This window comes from Typopeltis vanoorti, chromosome 5 (genome assembly GCF_054136105.1).
Source record: "Typopeltis vanoorti isolate ZY-2024b chromosome 5, IOZ_Tvanoo_1.0, whole genome shotgun sequence".
Classification (NCBI taxonomy): Eukaryota; Metazoa; Arthropoda; class Arachnida; order Uropygi; family Thelyphonidae; genus Typopeltis; species Typopeltis vanoorti.
The window spans coordinates 159,345,005-159,364,662 of NC_143553.1; the positions used below are offsets into that span (position 1 = coordinate 159,345,005).

General features: G+C 38.1%; 1 protein-coding gene across 1 annotated transcript in view; it reads right to left on the reverse strand.

The window, feature by feature from the left end:
• Positions 1–19,658, reverse strand: part of LOC150106997 (adenylate cyclase type 3-like) — a 398,311-nt gene that overhangs the window by 93,458 nt on the left and 285,195 nt on the right. Inside the window, exon 18 of the mRNA XM_090392870.1 lies at positions 5,434–5,532. Coding sequence (XP_090248996.1) covers positions 5,434–5,532 — 99 coding nt within the window. The remainder of the gene's footprint in view (positions 1–5,433; positions 5,533–19,658) is intronic.

The window sequence follows — 19,658 nt, forward strand, 5'->3', positions numbered from 1 at the left end:
TTACAGGGATGGGATAATGGCACTGGAGCATTGCTGGAATAAATGTATTAGTCTTAAGTGAGATTATGTTAAAAAATAAAAATAATTTTGAAATAATAAATTTGTTTTTCCATTGTTAGGCCAAGAACTTTTCAGACCACCCTCGTGTGTTAATGATCTTGGGGAAGATTTGGATGGGGATATTCATTTGTTTGCAGATGATGCAAAGTTAGTACAAACTATGAGGAGTAGAGCAGATGTTGTGGCTGTACAAAATGACTTGAATAGATTGAGCGAATGGGGATAATTGTTGAATGTTGCAAAATGTAAGGTTTTAAAATTTGGGAAGCAAAAATGGGATGTAGAATTTACGCTTGGTGGAGATATATTTTTGTAGGTGTTGGTGGATAAGGATCTAAAATTTAGAGAACATTGAGAAAATTGTGAGGACAACACAATAAATTCTGGGAATTATGCAGAGGACACTGACTTGTAGAGGTAAGGAGATTCTTGTTTCATTGTATAAGACTGATTAGGTCACACATAGACCACTGTGCACATATTTGGTCATGTGGTTTTCAGAAGGATGAAGAGATGTTGGAAAGGGTCCATAAGCAACTGACTAAGGTAGTTTCTGATCTCTTGAATTTTGAATATGAGAAAAAGTTGAAAAGATGCAATTTACGGAGTCTAGTGGATAGGAGGAAGAGGATGATATGATAGAGATGTAATATCTCTATCATATATGTATGATAATATCTTTATCATAGAATTAATATGATAGAGACATATGGTATGATAGATACATAATTCAGAAGGTTGGAGGGTCAAATTTCAAATACCAGATGACTGGAGTTGAGCAGTCATAGTACCAATATATATAAAAAAGAGAAATAAAATAATTTAAGATAATGCATATTCCAGGTAAGATTTATGAAGGCATACTTGAGAACAGGCTAAAAAAATGTGGGAAAGAAACATGGAAAAGAATAAGCTGTGTTCATGCCAAATAGGGGTTCAGGATCAAACCCTCAATTTAAGAGGAACAGTTGAGAAATCAACAATCAAGGCAACAAGGATCCATAATTTTTGTAGATCTAGAAAAGGAATGTGACAAAATACCAAGAAAAAGTCCATTCAAAGTGCTACAACTATATGAAATTGGATGTTATGTGAAGAATATATGCAGTCTCTATTTAACTTGTAAGTTAACCCCTTAAACAGAGTTTCAGCATTTACTTTGGTAAATGCTGAAACTCCTGGGATTACTTATTACACTCCTGGGATACATGAAGGATTTTTAGGGGATATGAAGCAGTTTTTTTTTTTTAATTTTGATTTTTTTTTTTTACTTTTATATTTAGAATAAAATTATATTTTATATCTTAGAATGTATGCTTTGCAAATTTGGGGCAGTCTAATGCATCCAAATTTGTTGAGGTTTGAAAAGTGTTTCAGAGCAGAGGCAGATTCAAGGAATAATCTTTTGTACTTGTACTTGCTGAAGTAATAAAGTGGCATTCTTCCAGTATATTCTGTGGTGGGTGTCCAAAGCATGGTCAGCAAGTCCTGAGTGGCTGTATTGGTGGAACCGAATGTATTCTTTGTGTTCAGACATCCTGATATTGGCTGTCCTGCCTGTTTGGCCATAGTACGACAGTTTGCAACTGCAAGGGACCTGATATACTCCAGGTCAGTCTAGAGGAAGTGGCTTATCCTTGGTGGAGCAGATAAGAGATGTCAATTTTCTATGTGGTTTGTAACTGGTTGCAAGGTCATATTTCCTTAGGATTTTTATTAAATTTTCGTATGTATCCCAGATATATGGAATGGTGATAGATTAGTGTAATCATTGCCTTGAAGTGGGGAGGGGATTGTGGTTACCTGGTTTTAATATATTTTGGAAATTTTGGGGGTTGTAGCCATTGGCTAAGAAGGTGTTAACCCTGCAGAGGTCACGGCCGATCTGACAGATACAAACAAATTGTTTAATATAAATATTTTTACACATATCCAGTATAGCTTGGAGGTCATGAGTAGCTCTGCATGCAGATATTACGAGTGATATTCCACACTATTTATGCAATCAGTTTTGGTTTAACACGTTTTATGTAAAGGTATCTGATATTTCATAGTAAATTGTATCTGAGAGATACCGGACTTCTGATGTCAGTATGGTATTGGTTTGGTTGTTTTTTTTATTATTTCACATTGAAAATGGCTGGAAAAATATATCAACTGGTAATCAATCAGATGTTGAAGAGATTCAGTGATTTTGTTACTCGAGTCCGATGATGAGAATGATAGAGTCGAATGAGAAAGTGAAAATGATATTTGTTAGTAAATTGTATCTGAGGATACCGCGAACTCCAATGTCAGTATAGTATTGGTTTAGTTGTTGTTTGTTTCTTTGTTCAATAATTTCTAGATTGTAACTGAAAATAAATAAACCATCATGTATTATATTTGCAGTGTTTTGTTTTTAAGTTTTATCGCATTTTAGCACATACTAGTAATGAATGTATCTCTCAGATACACGCGACCCACGCTGCAATTTTTTCGACTGCGACCTCTGTAGGGTTAAGGATATGGTCAAGTTCAATAGCTTGGGCATTGTTATCTGAACTGATTAATTTTGCCCTGTTATATAGGATTTTTATAACTTCATATTGTTGGGATGGGGGGGGGGAATGACTGCTGGTAAATGTATCTACCTGTATATATAGGTTTCCTGTAAATGGAGAAAGCCAAGGATCCATCAGGCTGGCATGTAATCCGAGTGTCTAGGAAAGGGAGACTGCTGTTGTTTTATTTTTCCAAGATAAACTGGACCCTAAGGTGTTGTTTAAGTGTGTTGTGAAATGGTGGAGTATCCAGGCTATGCAGCCAAATGGAGAACACATCATTCACGTAGCGTAGCCAGACAGTGGATTCATGAGGGTTGTTTGAAAAGTTTGGTAAATTTCCAATAGATAGTGACACAATTCATTCATTCATATCAATGTCAGCATGTATCATCTTTTTCATGACCCTTGGCAAAATTTTAGCCATGTGTGATGCGTAGTTCTCATTCGGCAAACATTTAAAATGACTGTGTTCACATTTTTCATAAAAATGGAGAAACACGACTTTCGTGCAATGATCAAAAACTTTTATTTGAAGAAGTCGATGGCCACGCAGATCAAAGCCAAGTTAGATGCAGTTCGTGGGGACTCTGTACAGTTAAAGACTATTTATTTTTGGATAAATGAGTTTAAACGTGGTCATAAGTCCATTGAAGATGAAGCATGCTCTGGATGCCCAACTAACGTTACTATGAAGGAAATGATTGACAAAATCCATGGTTTCGTTATGGAAGACAGCCAAGTGAAAGTGTGTGAGATTGCTGAGATTGTAGGCATCTCAACTCATCGTGTATACACCCATTCAGTTGAGATGCCTACAATCTCAGCAATCTGTGATTGTTGATTGTCAATCAAAAACGCATGCGAAAAGACATCTCAGTGCAGTGTTTTGGGTTGTTTAATTGCAATTTGCAGGATTTTTTGCATTGATTTGTGACTATAGATAAAACTTGGATCCATCACTACACACCTGAGTCCAAGCAGCAGTCAAAATGGTGGACAATGCCCATTGAAAGAGCACCAAAAAAAAGTGAAGACCATTTTGTCAGCTGGGAATGGATGGCCACTGTTTTTTGGGATTCCCAAGGAATTATCATGGTAGACTATTTGGAAAAGGTTAAGACAATAACAGGAGTCTATTATGCATCATTGTTGGACTGTTTAAAAGAAGAACTGAAGAAAAATGGCCAAGATTGGTGCACAAAAAAGTGCTCTTTCATCAAGACAATGCACCATCCCACGCATCAGCCATCACAGTGCAAAATTGCACGAATTGAGGTTTGAATTGGTTCCATATCCACCATAATCTCTGGACTTTGCCATGTGTTACTTCTTCTTGTTCCCAAACTTAAAAATATATCTCAGTGTAAAAATATTTTCTTCAAACAAGTATGTCATCAAGGCTGTCAATGATTATTTTGCACAATTTGACAAATGCTACTTTTTTTAGATGTGATATAAAAATTGGAAACTTGATGGACCAAATGTGTAGACTTTTGGTCTACATTAATTTATTAATAAATTCTATTAATTTATTATTATTATTATTAATGTGTCTAACTTATTTTTTTACAAAACGTTTCAAACAATCCTCATATGTGGGGCTTAGTTTAAGGCTTTTTCTTCAAAAGTCTTCATAAAGAAGTTGGCCAGGGGTGGAGAGAGTGGAGAACCCATGGCTGTCCCCTCTATCTGTTTGTAGAATTTTCCTTGCCAAACGAAATAGCCTGAGTTCATGGTGAACTAAAATAGAGCTGAGATATTGGGAAGAAATTTGTCTTGGAGGAGACATTAAAACTGATCATTATGTCAATATGTTGGAGTGTGAGGTTTTCTATACTGGCTGTAAAGTGAGCTGAGTTTTTTATGTGTAAAGGTGTGTTGCCAGTATATTGTGTGAGCACTTTGGCTAAATGTTTGGCTAATTTGCTAATTTATATGTAGGGGAATCAATGCCATCCACAATGGAGACATAATGGTAGATTTTACTTATGGATTTTTGGTAATCCATATATCTTGGGGGGGGGTAGAGTTAAAAGGTTTTAGTCTATTTGTCACTTCCTCAGGACAAGAGGTAACCTTCTTAAGGAGCCTATGGAGTGTTCTGATTTCTGTGCTGGTGGGATCATATTCTATAGGGGAGATAGGTAGAACAGTCTAAAAATAAAGAGGCAAGCTTACCTGTGTAATCTGATTGTTTGTAACCACAGTGGTATTTCCTTTATCCGCTTTGGTAATTATTATTTTTTTGTTGCTTTTCATTTCTTGCAGACCTTCAAATTCTTATTTTTTTGATAGGTTGATTTTTGGTGGTTTGGCTTGGGTGAGAACACTGGCTACATTCACTCTGATATTGTTGGCAATATGGTTGGGAAGGCTGGATACTTCATTTTACTTGTATCATTATTTCTTCTGCAGGGATTTTTTTAGGTGCTACTGCGAGACTGTGGCTATGCATGAGTGCATTAATTGCTTCAGGATTCAGGGTTAGGGATAGGTTTATTCCTTTGTTAGGAGGTTGATGAGGTTTGGAAGCTTGTTTTTTTTGAAGGCTTTTAAATTTTTTAATATGTCGATACTGTTGACCGACTTCTGTTGTCTTTCTTCAGCCTCATTTGCTTAGTGTGAGTGCCTGCTTGCACATATCATTGTTTTGTGATCCCTGAAGAGGGCAATGTAACATTGCCGTAAACATAGGTAGTTAAAAATTAAAGTTTTTATAATTAATAATTTAGTTTGCATTGTCATATCCTAAAAAATTAGAAACCAATAATTCACTGAATGAAAATAACAGTTAACAAAAATAAACTAAAAAAATTGCATATCTTACATTAGAAATCTCTTCATTATTAAGTCCACTTGCAGCCATATATGTAGCTCCGATTGTCTTGATTTTTATTATATCTTTGAATCGGCTTTGTTCCAGCAACTGAATATATAAAAGCTTCATTATTAGTACATATAAATAATAAAGTATTATTATTATTATTATTATTATTATTATTATTATTATTATTATTATTATTACTGCTAAAACTCCATGCTTCAACCAAGAAAGAAAAGGAAGTTACAAGAGTTAACATACTGACATTTCTTTTGAATAACTGTAGATTGTAGTTTCTGGGAAATACAGATGGAGAAGGTTTGTTCTATGGGAGAGGGCAGTGTAAAGGGATTAATAAATTCTATCCAGTCAGAGTGAGTAAAGGAGGGAGCATAAGGTTTTGTTTTTCATAAAGCTTCCAATAATGGTCTATTATTTATTCTCTTGATAACCCCCACTCTCTCTCTCTCTCTCTCTCTCTCTCTCTTTCTCTCTCTTTTTAAGCTTGTGAATAATTACTTACTACTCGTTGAGGTGACTGCTTGTGAAAAGTGGTACAGCTATTGAAAAATAATTCCCTAAAATAACATGTATTTGGAGGGAAGCCATGGTAATTCGGAGATTGCTGAATCTGGTAACAGCATCAGAGAATTTCCCATAAAAAAGAAAGCTGTTTGGTTCCAAATGGAGTAATTGATCATACAATCTTGATCTGTGTGGAATTTTCATTTAAGAAGAGATATGAGGAAATATAGAGCCAGTGATTATGACAAACTCAGGAAGCAGCCAGGAATAGTACTATAGCATAAGAAGCTACAAAAAAAGAATATAAGCAATACATGAGAAATGGTCAAAGGGTATTCAGGGAAGCACTGCAGAACTGTACCTAGAGTTAAGAGAATAAAATCAGATGGTAGTTTTATTATTATTATTATTATTACATGACACCTCCAGGGAATCCAAAGTCTCATCGAGGGAGGGCACCTATTCCACAACTCTCCGTCTTCGCTACTACTTTCATCATATACACCAGCGCCAACTACCGCCGACCACTACCACTAGTATTTTCACAGACAATCACAAACATCCATGCCCAATGCGGGATTCAAACCTGCAGCCTTTTAGCTGGAGAGCGGATACGTTAACCACTCGGTCAACCACTTTGTCAGCTTAGCTAGCCAAGTAGTTAGTGTATCTGCTCTTTAACCAACAGGCTGTAGGTCTGAATCATAGCATAGATATACATGTTGTGAATGTTAAGTGGGCGATCAAGAGATCAATTTAATCACCTGGTGTGAGACCACTAGCTGACTTACTTGAAGCTTAAAGTGGCTTGAAAATATTCCATGTTTGGTCACTAAAGGAAGAATTCTGAGTTGTGTAAAAAATTATTAAAAACTAGATAAAATTAAAAATAATAAGAAACCCTCATCCTACTCATTGTACTGACAGACTATAAATTTATAACCTTTCACTGGTGGGAATCAATAAAATAAATGAAGAAATAACTAGCATTGTTAAGCAAAGCTACAGAAAATGCTACTGAGGATATTATATAAAGAGAAAGATGATGAGCAGGCATGTAAAATTGCCCCTGGTAAGTAAGGCAAAATCAGATTATGTAATAAGATTAACCCAAGAAGACCAAAAGAAATCAAAAAGTTCTTTGCTAAGAAGTGATTAAAAAGAATTATTATAAAAGGAATTTAAATGAATGCCAATAGGGCAGTGGCAGTGATGATCACTTTGCAAAAATTTATTGTTCAAGTGGAGATGCTGTTGTGATGCAATGAGACCAATGCAAAAATATGAGAGATGAACTAGAAGTGCTTAGGATATTATTATTATTATCCACATTTGACCTCCATGGAGTCAGAGACCCATTATGCCTTATCCAACCATGCCTTAAACTGATTCAATGTGTCTACATTCACAACACACTCAGGTGATGCATTCTGCTCATCAACCACTCTCAATGTAAAGAATCCTCTCCTCACTCCTCTGCTCACACCCTCCATATACATTTCCAAGGATGGCCTCTTGTTCTACTCCTCCTCTCCCTTCTATGAAAAATCTCTGCCATGTCAACCTAATAACAACCCCTGACTAACTTATATGTCTCAATCATATCTTCCCCTTCCCTCCTCTCCTCTTATTTATGAAGCTTAGCAATTTCATACTCCACATTCCAAAGACCACTGACCACCTTTTTGAATCTTTTCTGGACCCTTTCTAACATATCCTCAGTACCATGAAAACTAGGCAACCAAATCTGTGCACAATAATCCATATAAGGTCTGATCAAGGCCTTATACAATGGAATCATAATCTCTATTTCTGCACATCAGAAATAGTCCTCTGCATCATTGTCATTATCCAATGCGACGTCTTCACAACTTTGCAATGTGGCTCCTGAATTTCAGGTCCTTGTCCACCACTACTCCCAGATCTCTCATCACCTCTACCTCCTTTAAAGTTTTCCCACCAAGTGTATACTTTACACCTCATCATTGCCTACCAAATTTCAAAACCTTACACTATGCAACATTGAATAGACAGTTCCACTTATCTGTCCATTTATGCAATCTATTCGAGTCCTCCTGTAAGGTCATAACATCTGCTTGATTCCGCATTACTCTTCCTAATTGTGCATCATCTGCAAACAGCTGCATGTCACTAGTTAAACCCATCCCAAAATCATTAGTATACAAAATGAACAACAAAGGTCACAAAACCGACCCTTACAGCCAATGTTTCCTCTAATTTTTTGCTGTGCAAAAAATTTCTGCGCAACATAGTGTTGCGCAGAAATTTGCATGTGTGCAAAATTTGCCTTCTTTTGAAAAGTATGTGCGCACCCATACGAGTCACCATACTGATCATTTAAGCAAAAAAGTTAAAAGATTTTAGTTCACTCTTTACCTTCTGGTGTCAATGAGATGTCAGCCAGGTCACCCCAACTCCCCACCGTGTTCCCACACACGGCAGTAGCCTCCCCAGTACACAGTCGGAAATCATGATTCACAAGCCTTGGGCAGCACTCAATCTGGGGACTTCGCGCATGCGAGGCCAACACGATACCAACAGTGTACTAAATAGGATTCTAAGTGTGTGTATTATTACCATCACCAAGTAAGTTGTGTAACATCAATCACAGAGCTAACATAAATATTTTATATGTATGTAATATTGATCTGATTAGAAGTAAGAAATAAAGTAAAAAAAAAAAGATAACACTAGACTGATTGCCTTTAATTAAATTTTCTAAATTTGCAAATAACTCTAAACATACATAATAAAATATTCCCATTACTAATTCTCATCTTGTTTAGTTCCAGGAGTCTTGATGGCTCTTGCCATCAAGACTCCTGGATGTGATAAAGGAGTGCATTCGTCCTTAGGTGGATGGATGAGAGTTGCTAATTTTACATAAGGTTTAAATACTGTGCATAGTTGGTGTTTGTTAAGCACCCTAGATATCTTTTCAGATATGCCTTTAATGTATGGGATGGTGATAGTTTTGTTGTAGTCTTCTGTGGTAGATAGTGGGGGGGGGATTTCTGGGTAGCATTTAGTATGTTATCTATTTTATGGGGATTATAACCGTTGGTTAAGAAGGTGTGTGTCTTAGGTGAAAAAGTTCAGCAGTGAGAGCAATGTCATTGGAACAGATTGTTCTAGCTCTATGGGTTAGTGTTTTTAAGATACCATATTGTTGAGAAGGGTGATGGTGTGATTGTTTGTGTAAGTATCTCCCTGTATGTGTGGGTTTTCTATAAACCGAAAACGATAAGGAACCTTCTGGAAGACATGTATTCAGTGTGTCCAGGAAGGGTAGGAAGTCATTGGCTTCTAGTTCCATTGTAAAGTGGAGTTTAGGGTGCTGGCTATTTAGATGCACTAAAATTGTATTCAATGTGTCTGGGCCATGTGGCCAAATAGCAAACACATAATCAACATAGCGTAGCCAGAGACTAGGTTTGAGAGTAGCTGTGTTGATAGCTAATTTTTTAGATGTTCTATGTAGAAATTGGCTAAGGGGGGGGAGAAAGGGGCAAACCCATAGCTGTCCCAGATGCAATTTGCTCAAACATGTCATTTTCAACAATTACGTTGATTGTTTCCAGAAATTCAAATGCATCATTTTTGCTTCACCAGCTTTCTGGGAGTTGATCATACTTTTCCATATGCTCATTAATATGTTGAACTGAAAGTAAAGAGTTATTCATCTTAACAACTAATAAGATACTGTCAATAACAACTTTAATCTGCTCTGGGTTTGATCGTTTTCTCTCTCGGTCATCTGAACTTTCACATAGCATACACAGTACTCCTGTAGCTGGCAATGAACAATTTTGTTGCCTAAGTTTGTGTACATCATCCAGATGTATTTTACTTGTCAAATGGCATTTCAAAAAGTCCAACTTCCAAGTGACATCAAGCTTCTTCCATTAGCAAAATCTCCAGCAACCTTTGCATCACGACAATAAATACAAACAACACCAATTGTAGCATCATACATAAATATTTCACGCAGCTGAATGTTTATCAACTCATGAGCTTTTGGCATAGCAGTTTTTACTATTTCATCCAGCCATTCACTTTTATAGCAGCTAGCAGTTTGTTTTCGCTTCACACCTTTTGCTTCCTTTGAATTGACATGGTGCATCAGGTTTTTTGCAATTTTGTTATTTGAAGAATGTTTTTTATTGTTTTTATAAATTTACAAATGTACACTATTCACTGAATAACTTGGCAAGGCAAAATCTGAACCAACACTAAACATTGCCGAGGGCAACACAAAGGCTAAAAGATATGCCTAGAGGCTTGATTTAATTAACTTGGTTGTATCTCAATGTGTGTACATGAATGTTATTATTTAGTCGACTATTTTAAAATTCCTTTTAAAAATTAGAGAATTTTGAAATGCTACAATATTTTTAATTGTACTCTAATTTAAGTTTTTAAAAGTATTTAATTATTTTTATTAAAATTATGAAACCATTGTTTTAATTCGTCATGATCTTGAACTAATTTGATCAGCCAATCACATTTGGGAATTTTCCATGAGTCAGGCCTGAGATGTAAACAAACCGCACACCATTCTATATGCTACTTAAAAATTACACATTTAAGCCACACCCCTTTTACTTTGGCATCAAATCGCTAGCCTCAAATAGGGTTACTGTTAATAATTTATAAGTTTTGTGCAACTTCGAAAATGTAATAAAAAATGCGAGGTTATAGGCTTGAGCGTTTCCGAGTTACCGTATTTTTTAAAGAATTTATAGGTTAATGTTTAGGCGGAACTTCTTTATTTAATAAATTTTAATTTCGTCTTGAAAATCTAGTGTGCGCATATTTTTTGCTTTGTGTGCTAGTTGTAAAATGTGTGAGCGCGTGCACATGCGCACAGCTTAGAGGGAACATTGCTTACAGCACACCACTAGTGACCTTCCTTTTCGGGATACCGCATCCCATATACAACTTTCTGATACATATATGACAGCCAGTCACCGATCCAACTCAGAAGCCTGTTATCCAGTCCCATCCATTTTAATTTATATAATAGCTTGTCGTGTGGCAGTCTATCAAAAGCTTTTGCAAAATCTAAGTATAACTAAGTATTACCATTCCTATCACAACCCCCAACTGGCAACCTCACAGCCATTACCGACCTTAACTGCCCAAACTACACATTACACAGTTCTTTCTGCCATGAGCACAGCACTTGTGCATTCATCAGAACTGATATACCATGCCAGAGACTGCAAATCCTTGAATCCCCACTGTTTGATCTGTTTTGGCTCAAAATCAAGGCCTTATACAATGCCCTTTTCACATGCTCTGTCTCTCTATAGCTCTCCAAACTCCATCAACCACTCTGACCTGTTGAACTATCTCTCTCTCTCTAAAGCTTGACTTTCTGCAGTTGAAATACTCTAATAGTGAGGTCATCCTTCTTGAGACTTCAATGTCCACAACTGATATTGGCTCCCCCTTCTTCAGTTTCATCAGCAATAACCTATCTCAGATCATCAATCTTCCTACAAGAACCTGACAATCCTATTCAATTTGCCAACACACTTGACCTCTTCCTAACAAGCTCCCCTTTCAGGTATACTGTTGTTGTCGGTTCTCCTCTTGGTAACTTGGATCACAACTTCGTATGTCTCTTTTGCCACAGAACAACTTCTACCCACCAGTTCATAGTCTCATGTCCTTTGGTACTACAAGGATGCCAATGGAAGGATCTCTGTGACTTCTATTCCTACTTTCCATGGTCTGACTACAGTTTTAGCTTTTCTGATCCAAACACCTTTTATTATTATTATTATTATTATTACATGACACCTCCAGGGAGTTCAAAGACTCATCGCCCACTCTACAACTCTCCACAACTCAATCGACCAACTACAACGAACTGCAACTACACCATATACCACCCACCACCACTAGTATTTTCACAGGCAATCATAAACATCCATGCCCACGGCAGGATTCAAACCCACAGCCTTTTGGCTGGAGTGTGAATACGCTAACCATTCAGCCAACCAGACCTTCTCAGAACAAATAACAGAAATAATCCTCATAGGAATGAAGGCTTTCATCCTTTATTTCACTCCAAAAAATGATGTAAATGAAAAAATCTCTGCTTACAATGAATGGTTCAAGACCAAAACTCTAGCTGCTCACTCTGCCTATAGTGCAGCTTCTTGTAAAAGAATCATCACTAAGTCCAAGTCAGACTTTGCTGCAAGCTTACCTCCTGGCCAAATGTCAGTTGCTCCTTCTAGTCCCTTACCAAGGCCATTGAGCACAACCTCTGCACACCCAAGTTTTCTCCACTCTCACATCTGGATGGTACTGTAGTTACCTCACCTAAAGACAAGGCCAACTTATTCGCATCACTATTCTCTTCCAGTTTCTGCATTGATGAGCTGGGCAAATTTCCCTCCACTCCACCAATAAAGGCTCCCTTCATATCTCCCATAGTCTTTTGACAAAAAGAAATCCAAAGAATCCTTAATAACCTGAACACAAACGAGGCATCTGGTCCTGATGGCATCCCATCTACTGTGTTAAAAATTGTTCCCCAGAACTAACACGTGTCCTGTATTGATGAGCTGGGAATACAAGTCAGACTTTGCTGCAAGCTTACCTCCTGGCCAAATGTCAGTTGCTCCTTCTAGTCCCTTACCAAGGCCATTGAGCACAACCTCTGCACACCCAAGTTTTCTCCACTCTCACATCTGGATGGTACTGTAGTTACCTCACCTAAAGACAAGGCCAACTTATTCGCATCACTATTCTCTTCCAGTTTCTGCATTGATGAGCTGGGCAAATTTCCCTCCACTCCACCAATAAAGGCTCCCTTCATATCTCCCATAGTCTTTTGACAAAAAGAAATCCAAAGAATCCTTAATAACCTGAACACAAACGAGGCATCTGGTCCTGATGGCATCCCATCTACTGTGTTAAAAATTGTTCCCCAGAACTAACACGTGTCCTGTATTGCCTCTTCAATCTATCCTATTCAACTAGCATCTACCATACAACATGGAAACAGGTCCACATCCAGCTCATCCCCCCACCCACCAAAAAAAGGTGTTAAAAGTCAACCAATGAACTACTGTTTAGTTGCTCTCAATTCTGTTCTCTCTAACATTATGGAGATGGGCATCAACAGTCAACTCTTGAACTACCGTGGGACATACCAACTAATCAGTGACCAGCAGTATGGATTCTGCAACTTGCAATCTGCAGCTGATTTTCTTACTTTCACCACCTTTGGACTCAAACCATGGAGAAATTTGGAGAAACTCATGTGGTTGCCCTAAACATTTCAAAAGCATTTCATCAGGTTTGGCATAGGAGTCTACTTAACAAACTGCCATCTTTTGGTCTGCCTACCATACTCTGCAACTGGATCACTAACTTTCTCACTGGTCACTCACATGTCATGGTGGACAGTTTCCTCTCCTCAGATTTCACCACCAATGCAGGAGTACCCCAGGGTTTCTGTTCTTTGACCCACGCTCTTCCTCTTGTATATAAATGAACTGCTCTCCCAGACTTCCAATCCTATCCATAGCTTTGTCAATAACAATACACTCCATTCCTCCTTTTCATTTGACAAAACTTGTAGTGCTCAAGTATTAGAATTCTCATCTCCCAGGGCCAGTGATCTGAACTCAGATTTCCTAGCTATATCCCAGTGGGAAAAGGACAACCTTATAAACTTCAATGCCACCTAAACTCAGTGCTGTCTGATATCACACAAGAAAGGGCTTTTATCCATCCCCCTTACTTTCAATAGTATTAAGATATCCAAACATGATCAGATTTTTCTTCTTGGACTGACCTGCACCTTTGATCTTTCCTAGCACAAGCACACAGCTATAGCTTTTGTAGCTGCCAAAAACCTTGGTATACTCTTTTGCATAAGACATCACATCTTCATAGATGTGCTAACTCTACACAAGGTCCAAATCTACCCAGCCATGGAATATTGCTCATATATGGCTGTCAGTTTAATGTTAGTAAGTGTAAGGTTATGCACTTTGATTAGATTTCCAGCTGCACATTATATTAGCAGGGTTATGCTACAAGAAATTGAGGAGTCAAATTGGTGGATAGGAATTTGAAGTTCAAAGGTCACATCCAACCTTGACATGTAAGGATTAGGAAGCCATTTTGCCTCTTTATAAGACTTTGATAAGACCGCACCTGGATTATTGTGCACAGATTTGGTCTCCTAGGTTCCAAGGGGATAAAGAAGCTGTGGAAATGGTGCAAAGAAGAGTTACAAAAGACTGGATCCGGATTATGGGATTTATAGTATGAAGACAGATTACAAGTATGTGGATTATAGACTGGTGAACAGGAGAAAGAAGGATGATATGATAGAGGTCTATAAACTTTTGAATGGGTGTTATAGGATAGCGTCTGATGCAATTTTTCGTTATATGAAAAGTGGGGTGAGAACATGGTGGGGGCATCCATGAAAGTTAAGTTTGTTCACACAGTCAAGAAAGGAGTAAGAGCCAGGTTTTTTCTTCCAGTGAGCAGTGAGTTAGTGGAATAGTCTGCCTTTAGGGGTAGTGAGTGCATCTAGTGTGAATGAATTTAAGGGAAGGCATGACAGCTGGTTTGGGTGATTTATAGCCTCCCTCGATGAGTCCTTGAATCCCTAGAGGTCTTAGATTATGATAATAATAATAATAATAATATTATTATTATATAATATTTGGGATGGGGGACCAAAATTCTTTCTAAGATTGCTTGATTCTATGCAAGCTAATTAATGATCCCTCCCTCTCTCTCACATACCTACTTCAATCCCTCTCTGACAGATGTTCAGTTTCTACTTTTTGCCTTTTTTTTACAGACACTTTCATGGATAGTGCTCTGCTGAATTGGCCACTGCTATTCCTACACTCTCCTCCAAAATCATTAAAACAAGAGCCACTGCTTACCAACACCCTTTTACAGTCCATTTTGAAACTCACCAAACCAACTTCACTGCCTAATCTTTCATTCCATCTGCTTCTGTCCTTTGACTAGGAAAGCCAAAGGACAGAAGCTAGGAAATATTAGGAAATAGACCACGATTACAGTCACAATCAGTAATATGGTATGGATGTCATCATCATCATCAAATTCCTGCCATGTACCTTCAAGGGGTCTACAGAATATAATAGTAATACATGAAAAATTTACCTCATTACTAACTACCTATTTATAATTTTCCTCCAAATCAGTCTGTTACCTGTCAAGACTCCAACATTATTAGATCTTATATTTCTATCGTGTAAGGCACTTTGTACCATATTAATCCACCTATATCTTGGTCTTCCTCAGGGTCTTTTTCCTGCTAACCTGGCAGAAAACACTTGTTTTGCTAATCTTAACTCTCCCATTCTGTTTAAGTGACCAGACCACTGGAGATTAGCTCTGTCAATGCATTCCTGGTTGCTGACAATGTCAAGTTCTTTCCTAATATCCTCATTCTTAATGTGATATTGCCATTGATGCCATCTGTTCATGCCACCAATTTTTCTCATGATTCTCATATCTGTGGTCTCTAGTCTTTGGTCAAGTGTCTTATTTCTAACCCAGCTCTCAGATCCATAAGTTAAAATGTTTGAACACTGCCTTGTATACAGCTAAATTAGTGTTTTGACTAATTTCTCTCTTATTCGATATAAATTTATTCAGTTGACTTCCTACCATACCAGCTTTGTTGATTCTGTTGTCCATTTCCATATTTAATTTACCATCTTCACTAAAAATTGTGCCTAAGTAGCTGAAATGTTTTACTTGTTCTATAGGTTCTCCATTCACAATGCAGTTGATATTTTCAATGCTACTGCCTATTTTCATTGTCTTTGTCTTGTTATTGTTGACCTTCATACCATATCTATTACAACAGTTATTCAATTTTGTCAGGGAATAATCTTGCAGACTTGTAGCGGATGTATTTAGAAGTTGAGATTAACATCTCCAATTTTGATATCCGGTTTAATACCACTTTACTTCATAATGCGATCCATCCTTGTCTGACACCAAATTTAACATTAAACCATCTTCCTGTACTTCCTTCAGTTCTAACTGCTGACTTACAACTCAAATAAAGACTAAGTATTGTTTGATATAATAGCCCACTGACACAATACAACTGTAGCATTTTGAATAGCGGCTCTCTCTCTCGGCACCTTGTCATATGCCTTTTCCAGATCAACAAAACTTAAATACAGATCTTTGTTAACTTCCCATGATTTCTCAACTATTTGTCTTAAGTGAAAATCTGATTCTGACAGCCTCTACTTGGCTGTGAGATCGAATTGTTCTTCCAGCTTGAATCCAGCTTGTTCTTTGCTAAGCTTCCCTTCCACAGTCCTTCTCAACTGTTTCTCAAGTATACTTGCATAAATCTTACTAGGAACACTCAGTAGAGAAATACCTCTGTAATTCTCACAATCAGTTTTATTTCCCTTTTTATATGTGGGTACTATGAGAGCGCTACTCTAATCATCTGCAATTTGTCCCTTTCTCCAGACCTTCTGAACTATGCAGTACAGCTACTGTAAGACTTTTATACCTCCATACTTGACCATTTCTGGTCAAATACCATCTATGGATGATATGGATGTTTATATTATTATTATTATTATTATTATTCAGGCCTCCAAGGAGTCAAAAGACTCATCGAGGGAGGTCCTTCCTAAGACATAAAGTCTGTCAAGACTCATCGAGGGGAGGTCCCCCCCTGAGAAACACAAAGTTTATCATACCACTATTTAAAGTCACTGACCGTTCTCGCTCCCACCACTCCATCAGGCAATGCATTCCACGGCTCAACCACCCTCCACACAAAGAAACCACTCCTTACCCTCTTGCTCACAGTTTCCTTTCGTAACTTCCAGGGATGGCCTCTTGTCATCACTCCTTCCCGCTGATCAACCAAGCGAAAGAACTCCCCAGTGTCAACCCTGTAACCACCTCTCAACAGTTTAAAAGTCTCAATCATATCACCTCTCCTTCTTCTATCCGCCAAACTCTGCAGTCCACATTCTCTCAGCCGATCCTCATAACTATCCTTGTACAGTCCTGAAACCATCTTTGTCATCCGTCTTTGTATCCTTTCCACAGTTAATTTATCCCCTTCAAATCCTGGGGACCAAATCTGAGAACAATAGTCCAAGTGTGGTCTGATCAGAGACTTATACAACGGAATGATAACCCTCTTATCTCTGCATGTCAGTGTCCTTCTCATAATAGCAGCAATCCTCTGTGTTACCTTCACCACCTTTGCAATATGTCCCCTAAACTTCAGGTTTCTATCAATCATCAACCCCAGATCTCTTGTCTCCTCTACTTCCTCCAGTATAACTCCTCCCATAGAGTATGCAGCATCAGATCGATGTTTCCCAAACCTCAAGACCTTACATTTTGCTGAATTAAACTGACATCCCCATTCATTTGCCCATCTATTTAGCTTATTTAAATCCTCTTGCAGGGCTACCACATCTGCGCTATTACTAATAATCCTTCCCAGCTTTGCATCATCCGCAAACAACTGAATATCCCCCTGCAATCCACTGGCTATGTCATTGATATAAAGGTTAAACAATATAGGTCCTAGTACTGAGCCCTGTGGGACCCCACTTGTAACCCTCTGCCTCCTGGAAACTGCTCCACCATACACAACTCTCTGATACCTATCAGACAGCCAATCCTGAATCCAGTTGACCAATCTGACATCCAGACTCATGTGCTGCAACTTAAATATCAGCTTATCATGTGGCACCCTGTCAAATGCCTTCGCCAAGTCTAAGAAAATTGCAGTATATGCCTTTCCCTCATCTAATGCTCTTGTAACTTTATTATAAAAGGCTAGCATATTGCTAAAACAAGAGCGTCCTTTCACAAATCCATGTTGATTCTCACAGATAACATTACCCTCATCTGCCCAATGCTGTACACGGTCCCTCACTACTTTCTCCAAGATCTTAACAACTACTGATGACACACAGACTGGCCTATAATTAGACACTTCCAGTCTGTTACCACCCTTATGCAATGGCACTATCTTACCTTCCTTCCATTCCCTGGGCACCTTTGCCAAAGCCAGACTTTCATTGTAAAGCCACGTTAAAGGTATTGTCAATTCGCTAGCACATTCTCTCAAAACTGGTGGCGAAATACCATCCAGTCCCACAGCTTTACTGACATCCAGAGTACTCAGTATCTGAAACACACTCTCCTCCTGTACCTCCAGACCTCGTACCAGTCCTATCCCTCTAGCATTAAAACTGACTCCTCTAGGATGAAATACTCCAATAAAGTGTTCATTGAACAATTCCACTATGTCCTCTGCATCAGTCACTCTATTCCCATTTTTATCCCACAATATCATTCTTCCACAGTCATTTCTCCTCCTACTGGCCACATAGCTAAAAAATTTCCTAGGATTTTCTTTGGATCTTAGGGCCAATCTCCTCTCATATTCCAGTTTCGCTTTCCTTACCACATGAGTCACTCTTCTGGCCTGTGTCTTATATTCTTCACCCATCCTCTCTTCACCTGTCTCCTTATATCTCTTCCATAGCCTCCATATTGCTTATCACTCATTTGCTGAGGCAAAGTTGGGGAGAATTATAAGTAGTGCTGTTGTTAATTGTATTCAGGATGATTTGAATAGACTTTTGACTTGGACAAAGGAGTGGAGTTGTAGTTTTAATATTAATAAGTGCAAGGTGTTGCATTTTGGAGTGCAGAAATATAAGGTTCTGTACTATATTGATGGTGCTGTACTGCAGGAAGTGGATGAGATTCGAGATTTGGGAGTGATGGTTGAGAGTAAACTGAAGTTTAGAGGGCATATTACAAGTGTTTTACAATTGCATGTTGTAGTGCATGATAAGAAGTATAACATGTAGAAATAAGGAAGTGGTTGTGCCAATGTATAAAGCACTGGTCAGACAACACTTGGACTGTTCTGCTCAAATTTGGTCGCCTGGTTTTCAGTGTGATGTGGAAACATTGGAGAGGATTCAGAGACAAGTAACTAAGACAATATCAGGACTTTGGAATGCTGGCTATTGTGAGAGGTTGAAGAAATGTGGATTTCAGAGTTTGGTGGGCAGGAGGAAAAAAGAGGCGATTATGATAGAGATGCTTAAGTCAGTGAGAGGATTTTATCAGATTAATCCAGAGGGGATTATAAAAAGAGTAGTAGGTGAGAAGGGAAGAACCAGAGGCCATCCCTGGAAGTTAAGTAAGAGTTTGATGAAGAGGGGTATGAGGAGAAGATATTTCATATGGAGAACTGTCAGTGAATGGAACCCATTACCAGAATATGTTGTTAATGCAAAGATATTGCAAAGGTGGTGAAGGTAACATAGAGGATTGCTACAATAATGAGAAGGACACTGACCTGCAGAGATAAAACAGTTATCATTCCATTGTATAAGACCCCCTGATCAGACCATACTTGGGCTATTGTTCTCAGATTTGGTCCCCAGGATTTAAAGGGGATAAATTAACTGTGGAAAGGGCACAAAGGCGGATAACAAAGATGGTTTCAGGACTGTACAATGACAGTTATGAGGATCAGCTGAGGGAATGTGGACTGCAGAGTTTGGTGGATAGAAGAAGGAGAGGCGATATGATAGAGACTTTTAAACTGTTGAGAGGTGATTACAGGGTTGACACTGGGGAGTTCT